We start from the raw sequence: 19814 nt of genomic DNA, 5'->3' as shown, positions 1-19814 counted from the left end.
GGTACAATCACCTGAAGAATGGCCCGCTTTCTCTAATCTGCTAGATGCTTTTGGACTGCTCCGTGACTCTTTCCCCTTATTCTCGCTTTCTCTTATACCTCGTTTATGTAATGTTAAGGCGGACTGCTTAGCCCGTTCTTCTAGACTTTTATTTTCCGAAGTTACTTTTGTAAACACTACTCCTCCTAATTGGGCAACCAATCAAGGTGTTATCTAATAATTAATGTGTGGTTGACAAAAAAAAAAAAAATGGTTACCAGTCGGAGCCTGAATGTCGTCGTGTTTTTTTTTTTTTTTTAATAGGAATGTGAATATCATATTAATGAAGTTGAGGTTTTACAAAAAAGTTTAACCAGAAATGTAAATTTGCCAAAAAAAAAGTAAAAAACAAGAATACAAGATACTGTTGATTGTCAATCAAAAAAGTCTACCGAATCCACAAGAGCATTAGGCTTCGGAAAGCCTTTCTGTTTCTGCGAGCGGTGATAGTGTTTCTGATTTCCCTGTCAATTTCTTTGAAGGTGGCCAAAGGTGAGAGAGAGGAGCCGTTGTGCAGCAAGTTATTCCTTTGCTTCCAAACATGATAGACTGTTGCATGGGAGACTAATTTCCGAAGAATTGGAGGCGCAAACTCTATTTTGAGCTTCATCCAAACCAGAAGAGAAGTCCAAGAAATAAAAATGCAAGGCGAAAGTCGCAGCTTGGACTGAACCAAGTGCCAAATCTGAGCACTAAAAACACATCTCAGTAGGAGATGCTCCCTCGTTTCTTCCATAACAGAACACAAACAACAAGAGGAGGGAATATTCAAACCCCAAGACACAAGTCTCACTCTTGTGGGCAGACGGTTAAGGTGGGCAACCCACATTGTGAAAGCATGTTTTGGAGTGGCTCCCTTGAACCAAATAGACGAGTACCAATCAGGTTTACTCGCTTTAGGCCTAACCACTTCCCAAGTTTTGGCCTTAGGAAAGCATTGAAAACTGGAACCATCAATAACCCAGCTATAAAGATCATCATCTACATGTCAAGGGGCTGCCTGATTGTTGAGAGATGGGCGTGAAGAGCAATAACAGGAGGATAGGAAGAAGGCGGCAGTCGCCAACCAAGGTGAGAAAAGACGGAGGCGACCTTTGCATGCAAAGAAACTCTCCAATCTGTAGGACCGTTGGCGCCAAAGAGAGTGATTAAAGGACCTAGAGGGGTCCAAGTATCAAACCAGAAATTTGCTAAGCAACCATTTCCCAGCTTGTAAGCCATAAAAGGTCTGGCAGTATCCCTCAGCCGCAAAAGGCATTTCCAGTTCCAAGAGAGGCGAGGAGAATCAGGTAAGGACCAGAAGCTTTTACCTCTCAAATTGTGAAACTGGTGCCAAGCCACCTATAAAGAACCACTACCAGCAAAAAGAAGCCACACCAACTTAAGACAAAGGGTGGAGTTCCAAATTCCCAGTCTCCTAAGCCCCAAACCACCTTCAGATTTAGGTAAACAGACATCCGACTAAGCAACTTTAGCACTGTGAAAATAATCAATAGATCCAGACCAGAGGAAACGGCGCGCTACAAGAAATATCTACATTATTAGCAAGAGATAAGAGCTATTATATGTCATTAATAGCGTTTTCATAAACGCTGTCTTATGCCCCTGTTATGGTAGACCCCCTACATACGATAGCGTTTTTCCGTATGTTATTATAGAGCATTCTACCATAGCATTAGGCAAACGCTTTGATATAACGACTTATAATAGCGATATATATAAGCTATGATCTATAGTTTTTATGATGTTATAATATTCAGTGCCATAACTCTAATTTTATGCGGTTGTTTTAAACTATTTGTATTTGGTGGAACCTGTTTAATTTCAAAATATCCAATATAAATATAATAATAATAATAATAATAAACATCCAAAAGATATACATCATTTCATAAACCAAAAATCAATTCATACATAACACAAGTCTCAATCCAATACTTAAACTAATATCCTAACTTCTATATACTACTTTTGCCAAGGAAGTTATTGATGAGATCATGCAAAATCCTTACTTCGTTTTCTAGATATTGGACTCGATTCCTCAAGGAAGTTAGCTCAGCTTCACAGGTTGTTGTAGTCTCTTCCTTTCTCTTAGGTTCTCGAAAAATACTGCTACCTTTTCTCTTAGATTTCCCCCAAATACAGCAGTCTTCATCTATGTCACTGTCGTCAACGACGAGATTCATTATATCTTTTGTTAGAACATGAAATAAAACAAGTAAAATTTAGGCTTCTTGACCAAAAAATTATTGAGTCACTTTATTAGTAAACAAATCTCTTTACTTACCTGAAAAATCAACCTGCGATTGAGACATATCTTTAGCCTGAGAAGAGACTAATTCCATTTCCTTCGGCCACAGAGGGACTCCATCTTCTTAATGCAAGCCTTTGGAAGAATGAACGTTGAGGCCCAAAAGTTGACCAGTCCATAGATAACAGATTATATCAATTGCAGCCTCCCAGCATAAGACAATAAGAAACCAGCCCAAGACTTGAATTTTTTAACCATTTTCTCAATGAACATAGAGAATTCAGAAACCAGCCGTCGTGTTTATACAGTATTAAAAAGAAAACCTTATAAGATACTAATTATAACTTCTTATAATGTTTTTTTTTTTACATCCTTGCTACGTGGAGTAAGGCGACTTAATAGAATCGAACTCCGCTGGGAAAGATAAAGTCAAGTTGACTTAACCACTTGACTAGACATCCTCAAAAGAAAAAAAACTTCTTATAATGTTATTTCCGTACTAATCAAATTCAAAAATCACAACCCCAAATAACATAATAGAAGAAAACCATCGCATATTATAATACGTAAAAGTACATTCAAACCCAATAAACAACAAGAAGGATAAACATAATCTCACGAACACAACAAACACTAACCAAAGCAAACAAACATGGAAACCAAGAAGACAAAACAAATATTTATCCTCTTCTTCACTTCCTCTGTGTCTCACGAGTAGTGGTCGTAGTAGTACTTGGAGCTGAAGAAACATGTTCTTTGTTTCCTTCATCAGCGCCAAGCCCTAAAGTGTGCTTCACTGCATCAGTAGCTCCCATAGCCATCTGTTTCACATGCTCACCGGTCTGGCCCAAGATCCCACTAGTCTTCTCCTTACCTGCTTCTGCAGTCTCTTTAGTATATTCAGCTGCATCGTGTGACTTGTTCTTGATTGCTTCTCCAGTTTCCGACATGTAGCTTCCTGTCTTGTCTTTGGACTCTTGAGCTCTCTGTTGAGTCGTCTGTGCAGCTTGAGATGTCTTGTCTTTAGCTGACTGAGCTGTTTCATGAGCCTTTTGTTGGGCTGTTTGGGCTGTCTCTTGAGTTTTGTCCTTAGCTGCTTGTGTTTTCTCCCCCATCGTTCCCATAGCTTCCCCTGTTTTCTCCTACAGTTCAAGATCGGATATAAAGTGAACAAAGGCCCATTACGTAAATAACTAAACTGGAGTGAAGCTATGGAAAACAGAAAAGAGACCTATCTTATTTATTTTATAAAAACATTTACACGTACTAGCAATAGCATTAAAAATAATCAATCAGCTGTTTTTTTTCAAAATTAAACAACAAGATACATCATAAAATTAAATACTAACTTTCACACACATTTTTCTTTCACTTGTGAACAATAATTTATATTTAGGTTTTTTTTTTTTTTGATAAATAATAATTTATATTTAGGTTTTGCATAAGCTTCAAAAAAATTAATGCTGCTATCCAAAAAGTATTGTAGATCTATAGTTATGCTGCATATGAATCATTTAGTACCTGAACCTTGCCTCTAGTTTCACCAGCTTTGTAACTCTGTTCTTGATGAGACGCCATTTTCTCTCTTCGAAAAAACTCGGAAATTCGAAACCAGAATTTTCTTGATGATCAAAGCTTTTCTTTAGATAATGTATTTTTTGTGTGTTTGGAACTGTGAGTTGTCTCCGACTCGTTCGTCAGTTATTTATAGCAAGTCTTGGTCGGCGAGAGAACAAGATAGGTGTTGCAGTTTCTCGACAGGTATGTAGCTACGTGCCGCGATTAGGTTAAACTAAAGTGACGAAGTTTCGAACCTTGGAGTTATGTGCGAGTGTAAAAGTTGGGTTTCTCGTTCTCATGACGACCTATGTTGATGTGACACGTCATGGTAAAAACTGGGTTACGGAAGATGCTAGACACGTGGTGACTCACGTTATCTTGATACTGGATATTCATGTACTCAACGCATATAATAATATTATGCAACCGTCATACATTTTGTACAATATTTTTACATGGATTCGAAGTTTTTTATTTTATATAATGAAACTCTATAAACTCTTGAAAATCGATCGGATGAGTAATTTGGTATTAGCATGTTACACTTTAATCAAATGAGGTATATTACCACTAAAACCCCAATGTTTATTTTAAATTATTCTATTCGGAAGCTGAAACAAAATAAACCGAGAGCTAAAAATAATACTGAAAGAATATAATTTTACACAAATATTTTTCAAACGCACCGTACATGTTTATTCGTGTTTTGTTTTTATGACTACAAGATTATTTTGTAAATATAACACTCTTTTGGTTAACTATAAAAATTTGCTCAATTTTGTAGTTTTTTTAATGTATTCGTTAAAATCGAAACATTAATGAATTAATATTTTTTTTTTTGACAACAACAAAAATAAATAGATAATTGTCACCGGATAAAAAGGTTTAAGATCTTCCTATTGCCGGTCATCCTACTTCACTTCTTGACCAAGCAACGTTAGGGTAACAAGTCCTCAAACTATTCACCTCCACAAAAAAATTTAGCCATGTCAATCGTCAATGGTATATTATTTTCCATGTGTTAGTGAGATGCTTAGATTTAGGATTTTACTAAAATATACATTTTTCGAATTGTATAAATACCACTATAATACATATCAATCCCTTCAAGTATTTTCTACAAACTTATAATCTTAATTATTTAAGACATTTCACAGATCAACCAAAAATATGTCGTCGAGCCAGCAATTGAGCCACAGCGCCGGAGAAGTCACCGGTCAAGTTCAGGTATATACAATACACAGAAGAATGACATCTTTATTTTCTTATGATTTGGTCCTTTGGACCGATCCATAAACATACACTATTTATTTTCGAAATCTGATTTTTGTGATGAATAATTATACATCAAATTTTTTTATTATTATTATTATAGCTGAAGAAGGAAGAGTACTTGAACAATGTATCACACGCAATGAACCAGAATGCTGATCATCACACTCACTCACAGTCACAGTTACACTCAGAGCATGATCAGAGCAATCCTTCCCTAATTTCCCAGGCCTCTAGTGTCATCCAACAGGTTTATTTTTCTTCTCATTTTGTTTTAATTATTACTAATTATAGACATTTATATGCATTGAAATATTTCTTGTTGATTTTGGGGTATAGACTGGTGGACAAGTGAAGAACATGGCACAAGGAGCAGCCGACGCTGTGAAGAACACTCTCGGGATGAGTCCGGCCACCAACAGCCCTAGCAGCCCCGCTGGGACGGCCCGCTCGAGCAAGCCCGGTTCCAAGAATATTTAAAAATGAATTATTTAAGAAGTATTGGCCCAATCTTTTCCAATAAAATAAAAATGAATCTTGTTTTCTGATTGCTTTGGTTGTTTAAATTTCTGAATTTTGGGTATATTATTGTACTGGAGACATTTATAAGTGTCTTATAACCCCTAGTGAGGGTTTTTATATTATAAATTAGTCATAAAATTATATTATTTATTTCTTCTTTATATAAGAAAAAAGAATTTCAAATGTACGTACGAATTCGATCACAAGGTGTAGTGAATTTTTTTAAGAAGTTTCTTATAACACTTTGAGATTAAAATATTATTAAACTGGTCTTGAAAGTTGTTTTCTAAGAGCATGATTAACAATGATATCTTAAAAATGGTTTTTAGAAGTATTAAAGTAATAATATGACATGTGATTGGTTTTTAAGGTTAGTTTTGGATCTTAGCTAAGTCACTTTTCTTAGTTTTGGGTCTTAGCTAAACCACATTTCTTACGTAAGAACTCTTTAAGATACCCTTCTTAATAGTGGTCTTAAGAATCCTACAAATCAAACATGAGATTATTACCGTTTGGCAGATCCATAAATTAACATGTAATTCAAGACTTAATTCGCATTACGTTATTTCTGCAAATTATATTCATTAAGTTTTTTTTTTTTTTTTTTTGTCATCCGATATTCATTAAGTTTGACTTATGAAATTTTCAAAACAATAATTATTTTTCTGACAAAGATTAATTATTTGTTGACAAACAAAAACCACGAGATTACCCCAGCGTAATCGATCAAATTTTTACATTTTTTAGGCTACTCGACTGAAATGGAATCATGTTAAACATATAATATTCTAAGTTTTTATTGCATAACTATTTAATATTATATATATAAATATAATTTCTACAAAAAATAATATATATTGTAAGGAAATTAAAAGAAATAGAGAGAGCTTAATTAAAAATAAACAATTGAGTCGATATTATTTTGAAAGGTGTAGTAGTAATAATGGGCTCTATATATGGACCAAGTAATGTGCCCAAAAACCCAAATCAAATCCAGTTACTCACTTTCTTTTGCGTCACTCTGATTGTATCGAACAAGTGGTCGGTCTCTCATCAAATTTGATTTCATCGTCGTCGTCACTCGCCAAATCAGAAATCGTCTTCCTCGTTCGTATCGTTTACTCAGCTTTTTCCCATCTTCTTCTTCTTCTTCGCATCTGCATTATTCTTTCATTTCCTGCTCCAATCTTCCTCCATGAATTCCTGTAAGTTTCTCTCTCTCTGTTGCCTCTCATGAAATGCAATTGTTCCTGCTCTCGTGTTCACATTCAAGCCTGGATTTTTTTTTTCTTTTTGGTAAAATTGATTCTGAATCATTTTGTTTTTTTTCTCATGAATACTTGTTTTAATCTGGGTTTGAACAAGGAGAGTTCTTTTGCAATGTGATTCGTGTATAGAGAAGAATGAAAAATGAGCCTGACTCTATGATCTTGCTTTAGAGTTTGTTGATGATGCATTTAAAGCTTGTTCCTTTATAATGCTTATTGTTCCTCTTCTCGTTTCAAGACTATAACTTGCAAAGATAATGATACATTGAATTAGATGTCACTGAAAGGCACTTATTTTTTGGTGTTATTAGTTGGAAACATGTTAGTTTAAGGTAAAAGGATCTATGGAGGAATGTTCATAACTTCTTTATTCTGTTTCAGGTAGCTTAGGAGCTCCTAGAGTTAGAATTTCTGCAACAAGTTTCAGTAGATTAAGATGTGGAAACTTTCTGATACCCAACAATCAAACACTTTTTATTGACCAAAGCCCCATCAAGAATCTGAGTCAGAGGACGACGACTCTGCGATCTGTGAAAGCTATCCAATTGTCTACTGTCCCACCTGCAGAAACACAAGGTATATTAGTAATCTGTTCTGTGTTTTCTGATTCACTTGATTTTGTTTTACTTTTTGTCATGAAACCATTCAGACAATGCGTAGAGTTGTGGCTTAGATTTTTTAGTCACTTGTTTTGGTTTGCATGTTTACTTCTACAGCTATTGCAGACGTAGAAGATTCTGAAGAGACCAAATCAACTGTTGTGAATTCTCAGCTTATTCCCAACTCCTCTGAGGTGAGTGCTACCTTCTGTTAAATCTCTCAAATCCAAGATTAAGTATAATGTACAACTGTTATAACCTTGAAGGGGTCAATTAGAAATTTACAAAGCTAGAAAGTTGCATTTGTGAAAGCATGCGTTTTTATTGCAACTCTTGCCACCTTGGAGATCAGTTATGTGAATTGAGCCGTTAATTTTATTTTCCATCTTCTAGGTGGAAGCACTTATCAGTGAAATCACTGATTCCACATCAATTGCAGAATTTGAACTGAAAGTAAGCCACACTTCTGATTTCTGAACTCGTAATTATGTTTGTTTTCTCAGCTCATTCGATTACTCATCTCTGCTAAGTTTGCTCTAAAGATTGTGTCTGATAATTCTGCTTTCTTTCATTTGCATATTTCTAATAGCTGGGAGGTTTCCGCCTGTATGTAGCAAGGAAATTAGCTGACCAAAGTAGTCCACTGCCTCAGCAAATTCCGCCTGTGGTTGCTGCAAGCGCAACTCCTGAGGGGGTTCATACTAATGGCTCAGCCACTTCTTCGTCATTGGCTATCACAAAAACATCAACTTCTTCGGCAGACAGGCCACAAACACTTGCTAACAAAGCTGCTGATCAGGGTTTAGTGATTCTCCAATCTCCAACGGTTAGAGACCAGATTAACTTAAAGGCTCTGTGATATATAGTTTCTCTGAAACTGACATGACATGACTAAAACTTGGGGCCTCTCGATTGAACTTTTGTTGTTGCAGGTCGGTTATTTCAGGAGATCCAAGACCATTAAAGGGAAACGCACTCCTACAATCTGTAAAGAGGTATGTCTTCTCATATGTTTTGAAAGGTCTTTAATACTCCATCTTCGCAGAGTATCTCGAATCGCTTAGATTGATTATATATTTTGCTTTTGGTTATTCTGCAGAAAGACATAGTGAAAGAAGGTCAAGTTCTATGCTACATTGAACAACTTGGTGGCCAAATCCCAGTTGAGGTAATAATAGTAATCCCCTTTCGGTTTCTTTGCTTTTTTTCGCTTTCTCAGTCTTCTTATTGTATTCTTTCTTTCTTCCAGTCTGATGTTTCCGGTGAGATTGTCAAAATACTCCGCGAAGATGGCGGTAAGACCCTATTTGCTATATCGTTGAATCGATACTCATACTGCCATCAATTCTCTCTACTAACTTTCGGTTTTTTTCTTCTTCTTTTCGGGATTCGACAGAGCCTGTAGGATACAACGATGCTCTCATCACAGTTCTTCCTTCATTTCCAGGCATCAAGAAGCTTCAGTAAGAACTGATTTTGGCTTTAATTGTGTTTGTGCTTTGTGTATTTTGCTTCTTTGTTTTTTTTTCTCCACAGACAAAAATCTTTGTCCTTACCATTACCTTTTTTTTTACCATTAAAACTTTTTTGTTTACCATTGATATTAGAACATTTCATTCTTATATATGATGATTGAGAAAATCACAAAAAAAATACACAATAAAAGAAATAAAAAGCAAACAAATTCTTCAAAAACAACCTAGCAAGTAACTTCAAACAAATACATTAAACATACTCCCAATTTAAATTCCGCCTCTGGGCTTGACCTAGTTCCTGTCCAGTAACTTGAGAACTGTTACAAAACAATGAGTTAAAAATGATAATCAGTTAGAAAACTAAGATACAAAACCTATACAGGATAAAAAGATTTGATAAGTTAGAGAAATTTGACCTGAGAAATTAGGTGGAGAGTTACTCAAGATGTACAATGCGTCACGCCATTCTTGAGGAGTTTTCTTGGAAGCCATGGCTCGGCCAATGGTGACCAAAGCTAGAGGAAGACCGTCGCACCTGGCTGCAACCTCTTGAGCCACCTTGGCTATATCCGGGTGGCTCTTCACAGTATCTTCTCCAACATTCTTCTTAAACAAGTCCCAAGCTCGTTCCCACGCCAATTTCTCTACTTTGATCTTCGTTTGTGCACTCATCTCCTTACAAACTTCTTCGGAACATGTCGTGAACACTATCTTCGACCGGTTTTGTGCATCCGGTGGCGGAACTCCAGCTTTCACTGCACAAGAAAAACAGATAACTTATACGACAAGTAATAAACACTACTGCTTGCACCATAAGTAATCCATTTATAAACCCTTACCAAGATCAACTTTCTCCCAAACATCATCAAGAAACAAAGCGAACCGTCTCTTACTCAAGATCTCAAAGATCTTTGCAGCTTTCTCTTCCTCGGACTTACTCGTCCACGTCCTATCCAAGAACCCAATCTTCTCCCTGATTGTGTCTTGAATCTTTTCAAGATTCAGATTCTTGGACACAAACACCCACAAAACAAAATCAAACCCATTCGCTTTCTGTTGAAGCAACCTATTATTAACCTGAGTCAAAACCGTCGTCTTTCCAACACCTTCCACACCATATAATCCAATAATCCCAGTGTTCTCCATGGTCAAACACCTCCAAACCAAACCCGAAACCGCCTCTAACCCAATCGTCTGCTCATCGCTATCCTTAACCGTCAATCCATCACCCCCTCCTCCTCCAATGCCTCCAATGCTTTCCGCAACAACTTCAAACATTCCTCTGCTCTTAATCTCTTGAACCTCTTTCAGCTTCTTGCAAATCTTCTTCTCCATCTTGTGGCTCGAAGATATCAAACCGGAAGAAGAAGACGAAGAAGACATCAAGAAATATTCCTCAGCCTCTTTAATAACAGTGTCAGCTTGTCTTAGCCATGATTGAACTTTGTCTAGCCGCTTCATCTGTTGCTGCTCCTCACAAATCTTGACTCTTTTCATCACGTTGCTGCCAAGATCTTTGAGTTCTTCGGTTGCGATTTTCAGCTTCTTTGCATTATCATTCATCTTCCCAACATAGATGCATCTAGTAACCAAACTCTTAAAATCTTTCCCCATCTTTCAAACTTTTCCACTAAGTAGATTATTGGAAATGTGTCTGTGTGTGAGTGTATATATATATATGAATGTGTTTTATTAGACTTCACATAGACTGACTTGCACGTTGTGATTTTTGCCAAATGTCTAGTAACGGTTGTTGGAGAATTTAAGGTTAGTTTTTTTTTTGACGTCTAGATTTATTATTTATTGCAAAATATGAGAACTGTTACATAGACGATTCTACAACGGACAATTCCTTCCGACCCTTATTAGATCCACGACAGACGACACTTCCTTCTCCATGCTCTTGACGGACACTTTCAATGATCCACGACCTGACGACACTTCTCTCTCTGCGTGGAATCCTGGCGAACGGCTATAATTGTACTTCGCTGGAGATCTCCTGCACACTTGCCTCCTTTAATTTGCAAATTTATTAATAAATCGCAATATTTGGGATTCGAACCCCAGACATCTTAGTGTAAAAACATTAATTAACCCTTGGTCAACCAATGGATCAACGGGCTTCCAGGTTAGTTAACTAAATAAAAAACTTAGTTTAAACAGAGTTATTTGGTGTGTGAATATTTTATTTTTGTTTTCTTGCCGTTTATGGAAGTGATTAATACATGTTCTGATGAAACTCAGCACTACTTCGCCAAGTAGCCATCAAATAACAAAGAAAAGAAGACTTTTTGTATATTCTTAATTAAAATATGTATCCTGTTCATTGGTCACCCTTAGCCGTTAGTGGTTATCATGTTAAGTTAACTCTGAAATCTTTTTTAATCATACTTACAAATACTTAAAATTTGTCATATGTAACTTAAGTCTGTCTTTTTCAAATTTGTTAGTTAGTCTAAACTCGTGTGAGATATCTCTGTCGGGGACGATGGATATATGAATTTGGGGGAAAAAAATTAACAGAAGAACGAAAACAAAAATCAAAATGCAGATGCAAATTCGTGTTATCATTTCGTTTAACAACAATATTATGCACTTTTAGATAAAGAAATAAAATCTAAAATTAAGAAAATTATTAGAGAGATGCTTCCAAATTTTGTTTTGGAAACCTTGATATAAAGATGTGTGAATATCTACAAAGCATATTCGAAACAACACTTCAAACTTCATCAGTGTTTTTTTGGGTGAAACTGCTGCTATATGCTGTCTGATTGTCTTTTTTTTTCCCCCAATTTATCCCATAAATAATACTCCCTCTGTTTCGTTTTAGTTGTCGTTTAAGATTTTCTCAAACAAATTAAGAAAAACATTAAATTTTATGTTTTACCCTTTATTAATACTCTCTCTGTTCCTAATAGTTTGATGTTTTAAAGTTTTCACACATATTAAGAATTCAATCATTGTTTAATCATTTGAAATTAATTTTAATATTACATATTTTAAAATAACTATCAACCAATAGTAATTTAAGAAAGTTAATTATTTTCAATCATTACACCTTGAAGTTTACGATTTATTTTTATAAATCAATAAAAAAAGAAAAAAACTAGAAAATCAATCTTTGTGGAACAAATAACAAAAGCTAGAAAATCAATCTTTTAGGAACGAAGGGAGTATATCTTATAAATTTTTTCATTGGCTAAAACATTAAAACAATAGGGATAATATTGAAATTTTTACCAAACATTTGCATTGAAAACCTAAAACGATAACTATTACGAAACAAAATTTAAATCCTTAAACGACAACTAAAACGAAACGGAGGGAGTAATAAAGTAATGATCTAATCTTGCAACAATGAAACTGGGCCTCTTAAATTAGTATGCTCACTTATAAATATACAAATCCAATGGGCTTTGTGTATATCAATCAACACAAGTTTAAAAATTCAGATTGCTCTGTTTTTCAGTTTTCCACACATAAATGGCGATTCGAACATTCTCTTCTCTTGTTCGCGCTCTTCACCAAACCCCTAAATCTCAGTCATTTCGTATCTTCTCTACTCTCCTACACGATCCACCATCACCCGAACTAGTAAACGAGATCTCCCGCGTTCTCAGCGATCACCGGAACCCTAAAGACGACCTCGAACACACTCTCGCCGCTTACTCTCCCCGAGTTTCGTCGAATCTAGTCGAACAAGTATTGAAACGCTGCAAAAATCTCGGCTTTCCTGCTCATAGATTCTTTCTATGGGCAAAAAGAATCCCAGATTTTGAACATAGCTTGGAAAGTTATCACATTTTGGTTGAGATTTTGGGTTGTAGTAAGCAATTCGCTTTGCTTTGGGACTTTTTAATCGAAGCTAGAGAGTATAATTACTTTGAGATTACTTCTAAAGTGTTTTGGATTGTGTTTAGAGCTTATAGTAGAGCTAATTTACCTAGTGAAGCTAGTAGAGCTTTTAATCGGATGGTTGAGTTTGGGATTAAGCCTTGTGTTGATGATCTTGATCAGCTTTTGCATTCGCTTTGCGATAGGAAACATGTGAATCATGCTCAGGAGTTTTTCGATAAAGCGAAAGGGTTCGGGATTGTACCGAGTGCGAAGACGTATAGCATTTTGGTTAGAGGGTGGGCGAGAATCCGAGACGCGTCGGGTGCACGTAAGGTGTTTGATGAAATGCTTGAGAATAATTGTGTTGTGGATTTGCTTGCTTACAATGCTCTTTTGGACGCTTTGTGTAAATCTGGTGATGTTGATGGAGCTTATAAGATGTTTCAAGAAATGGGTAATCTTGGACTTAAACCGGACGCGTATAGTTTTGCGATATTCATACACTCGTACTGCGATGCAAGCGATGTTCACTCGGCTTATCAGGTACTTGATCGGATGAAAAGGTACGATCTTGTACCCAATGTGTACACATTTAACCATATCATCAAAACACTCTGCAAGAACGAGAAAGTTGATGATGCTTACTTACTGTTAGACGAGATGATTCAAAAAGGAGCTAATCCGGATACTTGGACTTACAATTCGATAATGGCTTACCACTGCGATCACTGCGAAGTGAACCGAGCAACAAAGCTGTTATCTAGAATGGATAGAACCAAGTGTTTACCGGATAGACACACTTACAACATGGTTCTCAAGTTGTTGATACGAATAGGGAGATTTGACCGCGTGACAGAGATATGGGAAGGAATGAGTGAGAGAAAGTTTTATCCAACAGTTGCGACATACACTGTGATGATTCATGGGTTAGTGAGGAAGAAAGGGAAGTTAGAGGAAGCTTGTAGGTACTTTGAGATGATGATTGATGAAGGGATTCCGCCGTATTCGACAACGGTTGAGATGTTGAGGAATCGGTTAGTCGGTTGGGGACAAATGGATGTTGTGGATGTTTTGGCAGGGAAGATGGAGAGAAGCAGTTCTTGTTCGGTTCGAGATATGGCGGTTGAGATGAGAGGAAAGAGAAGGAGATTGGGACGTCGAAGTGAAGGAAGTGAAGATGATGATGATGATGATGATTTTGAGCTTCAAAGAGATACATTTTAACATTATGAATAATCTTTTGAAATTAGTTAGTTAAATCTTTATATATGATTAAAGCCTCTATATGAACCAGAGACTTTGAAATATTTTTATTTTTATTTTATTTTTCCGGTGAAGAAACAGAGTTCTTATGCCACCGACGACGATAGTGTTGTGTGTGGAGCTTTTATAGATCTGAGACACTTACCAAAGTTCCGATCTTGAAGTTGCAATTGAATAACGTAAATCAAATGATTGGATCTCCGGTGAAGCCATTGTTCGTCTTCGTGTTAACTTTCTCTCTTCTTCTTGTCGTTATTCTTCTATCTCCGTCGCCACATATTCTGCAGATTCCGTTTCCTTCCGGTTCATCAGTGTAAGTGTTCTTCTTTGAAATTTTAGTTCACGAAGAAGAATCTCATCAAACGGTTTGGGTATTGGGAAGTATTCAGATGTTTAATCAGTGTGTGAAAACTCAATTAGCATAATTTCTACTTCAAAATGTTGTCTTCTTGGCTATAAAGGATGGAAGAATCTGTTTGATTATATTGAAACTTCTTCAAGTGAAATTGGTTTGAGAACTTCAGGGGTTCTGATATATGGAGTGTGAAGAGGATAGTGGAATGGAGACCTTGCAAATGGTGGTTACAAGGACATCTCACTCGTATGTACTCTTCTCTTATCATTCTCCTAAGTTTTATTACTTCAAGATTTCACTTTGGTTCTGCTCTGTTTAAAGATTCTGTGATGGATTTGAGCTGATGTGCAATTATATTACTTGGGATGGAGCAAAAGTTATGTAAATAGACAGTTTAATCAATTCCAGTAACAATATCTTGGTTGAGGTTAGCTACTGAATCGGATTTAATCAATTCCAGTAACAATATCTTGGTGTTGGTCTGAAAAGAGAAGACTTTGTAGTTGGGTAGAATGTAGACTGCTTGTAGTGAGTTTTACTTCTCTGAACTTTTGTGATCGGTCTTTCATTGCAGACAACTGCTTTGGTTTTTTGTTCAAATCCTGCAGCTCTACCCGCTAAAACTAATGGATATATCCGCGTTGATTGCTATGGCGGCCTGAATCAGATGAGACGCGATGTAAGTTTGATAAAGCAAAAGATCGGCCATCTTATGAGTTGACTTTAAACCATGAAGATTTCAACTTGCATTATTTCTGCTTTAGGAAGTAAATCATATGATGATGTGATGCTGCTTGCAGTTGTGTGATGGAGTTGGGATTGCCCGTTTGTTGAATGCCACACTTGTTCTGCCAAAGTTTGAGGTAGCTGCGTATTGGAACGAGTCAAGGTACTCCCACTTTCTCTTGAAATCAAAGCTTAGATAGCAATTCCAAGTGTGCGCTTCGTTAAATTAATCAAGGAAGAGAAATAATCAGTCATATTTGTTGATGCAGTGGATTTGCAGATGTTTTTGATGTAGACTACTTTATTCAAAAGATGAGTGGTTATATCGAAGTTGTTAAAGAATTGCCAAAAGATATTGCATCAAAAGAACCATTCAAAGTAGACTGCAGCAAAAGGAAGGGTCAATTTGATTACATTGAAAGTGTTCTTCCATCGTTGTTGGAACATCATTACATTTCTTTTACACCAGCAATGAGCCAACGCAGGGACAGGTGCCTTTCTAATAGTCTATATTGTCTTTGTCTGTAATTGCTTATAAATATTTCAAGTATCTTACTCTTCTACTTTGATACAACAGGTATCCCGAATTTGCAAGAGCCACTCTATGTCAAGCCTGTTATTCGGCTATACGCCTTACTAGTTCCTTGGAGAAGAAGGCCATCGAGCTTTTTGATGCTATTCCCAAACCCTTCTTGTCGCTTCACCTCAGATTTGAACCGGACATGGTAGCGTACAGCCAATGTGAATACCCAAACCTCTCTCCTTCATCTATCGCTGCCATTGAAGCTGCTCGTGTTGATAGGAAGCCATGGACTGGAGAACTAGCTCAGACATGGAGAAAGCGAGGCAAATGCCCTCTGACTCCTAATGAAACAGTGTTGATGCTTCAGTCACTTAACATCCCAACAAGCACAAACATTTACTTAGCAGCTGGAGACGGTCTAATGGAGATGGAAGGATTCACATCCATTTATACAAATGTGTTCACAAAGTCTGTTCTACTTAACCAAGAGGATTTCACCAGAATGCATGGAAACACAAAAGCTGCATTGGATTATCACGTGTCCATCAACAGTGACGCATATGTGGCTACATACTTTGGAAACATGGATAAAATAGTTGCAGCTATGCGAACATATAAACAGATGCATAATACTCTGTTCCTGAGCAGAAAAGCATTTGCGGAGCTCACTTCTCAGGGTCTTGAAGGTGCAGAGTTGAAGAAAGCTCTCTGGGAAGTTCATAAAAGCGATTTTGCCATTGGCAGAGGTTTCGCTTTACCCGATTGCTTCTGTGAATTTGAGCTGTAATACTGTTTCTTTTCTTACCACATTCTTGAGCTGACACAACATTTATAATGACAACAATTTGTTCATGTACTATGGCCCTTTGAGAGTCGATGAGACCCTCCTGTCTGCAAATACAAGAAACTAGTATACATTCTGAAATCAGTTTCTTGTCTTCATTCAGCAGCAAATAATCTGTCTTTTACCTTACAGAAATTCTACAGATCTCCGGTTCTTTGGTGTCAGCTTTTTCAACCATTGCATGCAAAATAGTTGAAGCCTCGCATATCACTGCTTTAGGTAAGTGTTGCTCTAAAACCCGCGAATATCTAACAGCTACCTCAAGACCCTTTTCATCTAGATTACGAAAGTCCATGTTTCTCCATTGCTTTGAGTTCCCAACCACACAAAAACCATGTAAAATAGCAGCAAATGAAACAGGATCAGGAGAGAAGCCTTTCTTCACCATCCTATCCTGCAACATGCATGCGGTCTTCACCATTCCATGTACACAGAGACAAACAAGGACAGAATTGTAAGCAGCACCGTGGTCCGACCACCCATCTGATTTCATTCTATGGAAAAACTCAAAAAACAGAAAACTTTGTCCATGATTAAAACCATCCGGTTCACCAAGAAATCTTCCAGATGTTTTTTTCACAAATCCCTGAAGTAAACAATTGAAGGTAACTTCATTAGGAACACATTTGTTTGTCATCATTAGCTCCCAATAGTAAACTGCTTTTTCAAGGGTACTACTCTCTTTAGCAAAACTCCGTATAAGTGTTGTGTAGGTGACAACGTTAGGCACAAGGTCACGCGATTGCATCTCTTTGAAAGTCTCTTCAGCCAAACTGAAGTCCCCTTGGCAACAAAAACCATTGATAAGTGAAGTGTATGTTACGACGTTTGGCTTACATTTATTCTTCTCCATGTCTCGAAAAATCTTAATGGCAGTAGCCATATCCTGTTGTTTTACATATCCGTCGATGATTGTGGAATAAGTAAACTTGTCGGGTACAAGGTGTTCTTCATTCATCCTGTTCATGCACGCCAATGCCTCATCCAACATTCCAGATCTGCAAAACCCCTTTATCATAGCATTGTGGTGCACGACATCAACCTTGACACCCTTTTCAACTGAGAGAGTGAAAACTTTCCGTGCCTCATCAAAATCACCACTTCTGATGAATCCATCAATGAGCGTGGCATACACATAAGCATCTGGTAAGATACTCCGGTCTAGCATCTCCGAGAAGAGGAGTTTGGCAGGTAAAAACCTACCGGTCTTGCACAATCCACTCATCAACATATTGTAGATGGCGGCATCCGGTGAAACTCCTCTATCTATCAATTTAACTTTCATATTAACTGCATCATCCATATGGCCTGAAACAACAAGACCATGGATAAGAATTCCATATGTAACTATATCTGGTTTGCATCCTCTTTCAGCCAACTGTAGAAGCAACTTAGAAGCAATATCATACTCTTTACTTTTGCAATAGGCTTGTATTAGAGGGGCATAGCTTAAATTGGTCAGAATCAACCCTTTCTTCGATGCTTCATCCAAAAGCCCAGCAGCAACCTCCTTTTTCCCTTCTTTACACAAACGATTAATCAAAATGTTATATGTTGCTATATCAGGCTTGCAATCATTAGCTACTATCCATCGTATACTCTCAGCTGGATCAACCTTAAAACCGTGCCTATACTTAGCATCAATGATGTTATTAAGGAACCAAACACAAACTCTTAAACCCCTTTCTTTCACTTCCTCCAAAAGTCGATCACTCGCCACGAAATCCCCTTTCTTGCAGAACCCGTTAATCATTGTACCAAAAGTTTCCAAAGTCGGCATAAATCCCTTCAACTTCAACTCCTTGAAAACTAGTTTCGCATTTTCGATATCGCCCAGCTTGCAGTATCCACCAATGATTGTGTTGTAAAACACAATATTCGGAACACAACCTTTACCCCATCGATCTTCAATCAGCTTTCTACCTTCTTCTACCTTACCTTCACTACACATACCCTTGACCATTATACAAGTACTGTAATTATCAACACAGCCACCTCTCTCACACATTTCGTCATACACCTTCCGTGCATCTTCAAGTCTCCTACTTTTCACTACTAAACTCAACAACGCGTTGCAAGCAATAACATCAGGCACAGAATCATATAACTCAACAACATAATCATAAATCTCCACTGCTTTACTTAAAAACCCTGATTCAGCATAAGCGTGAAGAACATGACTCAACGCTTCATGAGTAAGCTTCACATTTTCGTTTCTGAGATTACCCAACACATCTTCAATCTCATTGAAGATCCTATGCCTCGCTAAAAGCTTCAGAAACGAAGAACAAGCAAACCCATTTGAAAAGAACTCATCTTTCTTCTCACTCGAAAGCCAATCAAACAGTTTAACGCCAATTTCGACGTCCTGGATTCGATCGAATACGAAAGGGGAAATGTCGACGAAGCGTACTTCTTCATCAGCGAAGCAATCGTCGAGAATTTGAGACCAGTTTTGTTGGGTTTTGAGGATGGAAACAGTGTCGCTGACTAGTTTCTTGATACGGGGAGTGATCGGAAAATGAGATCGGAAGGAATTAGATGGAGGAGGATTGGTGAGAGGTTTGATGCGAGAGAGAAGGGTTTTAGACATTACAGACGACGGTGAATGGTTTAGTCGTCAACGGCGTTTGATTCAGAAGTAGAGAGATTAGGGGTGGGGAAGAAGAGAGATTAGGGGTGGGGAAGAAGAGAAGTAACCGGAAAAAACCAAATCAAACCGAACCAACTCTGTTTATGAACCACTCTCAAATTAATGTCCACATTCTTATGTTATCTTTTGAATTAAACCGAATCGAATTTTAACCAAAAGCTAACTAGATAGCACCAAACCAAATCGAATCAAATGGAATTATCAATTGATTACGCAAAATATCTGAATTTTATTTTATACGGTGTGTAATTCTTTTTACGGTGAATTAATTACCAATTTCAATTGATTTTTTAATTAAATTATCGATTTTGGTTGACTTTTTCAAATAAAATATGTCGTGAATCCAAATAACAGACCAATTTAACGAAGTTAAATCATTGTTGACTGTTTCGGTTAAACAGTAAAACGATGTCGTTTTGTGTTTTTATTTGAGACGGAAAACGGTAAAATTAAAAATTTATCGATACGGCTCAAATCAGGATCACCTTATCCTGACTTAGTCACTGAATGATTCATAATACGAGAACAAGAGATTAAAGAACAACCTTTCTTTATTGATTTAAAAACTTCACAAAACTAAATCTCTATCTAATGTCCTCTCTTAGGTCTTATGGAACAACACTCCAT

The 19814-nt window shown here is 37.0% G+C and overlaps 8 protein-coding genes and 1 long non-coding RNA gene across 13 annotated transcripts; 4 read left to right on the top strand and 5 right to left on the bottom strand.

Annotated features, from left to right (window-relative positions):
- Positions 1 to 401: 401 nt before the first annotated feature.
- Positions 402 to 1550, bottom strand: LOC110225250. The gene has a single exon (XM_021014499.1). It carries the CDS (start codon positions 866 to 868, stop codon positions 428 to 430), a length of 441 nt encoding a protein of 146 aa, XP_020870158.1. The 5' UTR covers positions 869 to 1550; the 3' UTR covers positions 402 to 427.
- A 351-nt stretch (positions 1551 to 1901) lies between these two features.
- LOC9327770 lies at positions 1902 to 2390 on the bottom strand. Its single transcript, XR_002329540.1, has 2 exons — positions 2327 to 2390; positions 1902 to 2230 (listed from the first exon to the last, which is right to left on the bottom strand). It is a non-coding gene; the product is annotated as an uncharacterized LOC9327770 (long non-coding RNA).
- A 408-nt stretch (positions 2391 to 2798) lies between these two features.
- On the bottom strand, positions 2799 to 4056 carry LOC9330456 (late embryogenesis abundant protein 7). The gene is made up of 2 exons (XM_021013527.1): positions 3812 to 4056; positions 2799 to 3432 (listed from the first exon to the last, which is right to left on the bottom strand). The coding sequence occupies exons 1-2, from the start codon at positions 3866 to 3868 to the stop codon at positions 2983 to 2985; spliced, it is 507 nt and encodes a 168-aa protein (XP_020869186.1). The 5' UTR covers positions 3869 to 4056; the 3' UTR covers positions 2799 to 2982.
- Positions 4057 to 4847: 791 nt separating this feature from the next.
- On the top strand, positions 4848 to 5886 carry LOC9330455 (late embryogenesis abundant protein 1). The gene is made up of 3 exons (XM_021013844.1): positions 4848 to 5077; positions 5226 to 5372; positions 5462 to 5886. Exons 1-3 carry the CDS (start codon positions 5021 to 5023, stop codon positions 5600 to 5602), a joined length of 345 nt encoding a protein of 114 aa, XP_020869503.1. The 5' UTR covers positions 4848 to 5020; the 3' UTR covers positions 5603 to 5886.
- Positions 5887 to 6648: 762 nt separating this feature from the next.
- On the top strand, positions 6649 to 9135 carry LOC9327769 (biotin carboxyl carrier protein of acetyl-CoA carboxylase). Its single transcript, XM_002894347.2, has 9 exons — positions 6649 to 6849; positions 7294 to 7488; positions 7629 to 7705; positions 7905 to 7964; positions 8101 to 8337; positions 8444 to 8506; positions 8611 to 8679; positions 8761 to 8806; positions 8908 to 9135. Exons 1-9 carry the CDS (start codon positions 6840 to 6842, stop codon positions 8976 to 8978), a joined length of 828 nt encoding a protein of 275 aa, XP_002894393.1. The 5' UTR covers positions 6649 to 6839; the 3' UTR covers positions 8979 to 9135.
- Positions 9027 to 10747, bottom strand: LOC9330454 (probable disease resistance protein At1g52660). The gene is made up of 3 exons (XM_002891660.2): positions 9826 to 10747; positions 9403 to 9741; positions 9027 to 9303 (listed from the first exon to the last, which is right to left on the bottom strand). The coding sequence occupies exons 1-3, from the start codon at positions 10598 to 10600 to the stop codon at positions 9278 to 9280; spliced, it is 1140 nt and encodes a 379-aa protein (XP_002891706.1). The 5' UTR covers positions 10601 to 10747; the 3' UTR covers positions 9027 to 9277.
- Positions 10748 to 12322: 1575 nt separating this feature from the next.
- Positions 12323 to 14242, top strand: LOC9330453 (pentatricopeptide repeat-containing protein At1g52640, mitochondrial). The gene has a single exon (XM_002894346.2). It carries the CDS (start codon positions 12470 to 12472, stop codon positions 14045 to 14047), a length of 1578 nt encoding a protein of 525 aa, XP_002894392.1. The 5' UTR covers positions 12323 to 12469; the 3' UTR covers positions 14048 to 14242.
- LOC9327768 (uncharacterized protein At1g04910) lies at positions 14154 to 16549 on the top strand. Of its 5 annotated transcripts, none has more exons than XM_002894345.2 (6): positions 14154 to 14399; positions 14611 to 14687; positions 15050 to 15120; positions 15242 to 15330; positions 15437 to 15658; positions 15745 to 16549. In XM_002894345.2, the coding sequence occupies exons 1-6, from the start codon at positions 14275 to 14277 to the stop codon at positions 16475 to 16477; spliced, it is 1317 nt and encodes a 438-aa protein (XP_002894391.1). In that variant the 5' UTR covers positions 14154 to 14274; the 3' UTR covers positions 16478 to 16549. The 5 variants fall into 5 exon arrangements, with proteins under 5 accessions (XP_002894391.1, XP_020868075.1, XP_020868077.1 ...); XM_021012416.1 differs by having other exon boundaries at positions 15016 to 15120; XM_021012418.1 differs by lacking the exon at positions 14154 to 14399 and adding an exon at positions 14763 to 14868 and having other exon boundaries at positions 14406 to 14687; positions 15016 to 15120.
- On the bottom strand, positions 16526 to 19216 carry LOC9330452 (pentatricopeptide repeat-containing protein At1g52620). Its single transcript, XM_002891659.2, has one exon. The coding sequence runs from the start codon at positions 19125 to 19127 to the stop codon at positions 16656 to 16658; it is 2472 nt and encodes an 823-aa protein (XP_002891705.1). The 5' UTR covers positions 19128 to 19216; the 3' UTR covers positions 16526 to 16655.
- Between the last annotated feature and the right edge of the window lie 598 nt (positions 19217 to 19814).

This window comes from Arabidopsis lyrata (assembly GCF_000004255.2).
Source record: "Arabidopsis lyrata subsp. lyrata unplaced genomic scaffold ARALYscaffold_1, whole genome shotgun sequence".
Classification (NCBI taxonomy): Eukaryota; Viridiplantae; Streptophyta; class Magnoliopsida; order Brassicales; family Brassicaceae; genus Arabidopsis; species Arabidopsis lyrata.
The sequence above is the reverse complement of the archived record's forward strand: the minus strand, read 5'-3'. Positions and strand labels throughout refer to the sequence as shown.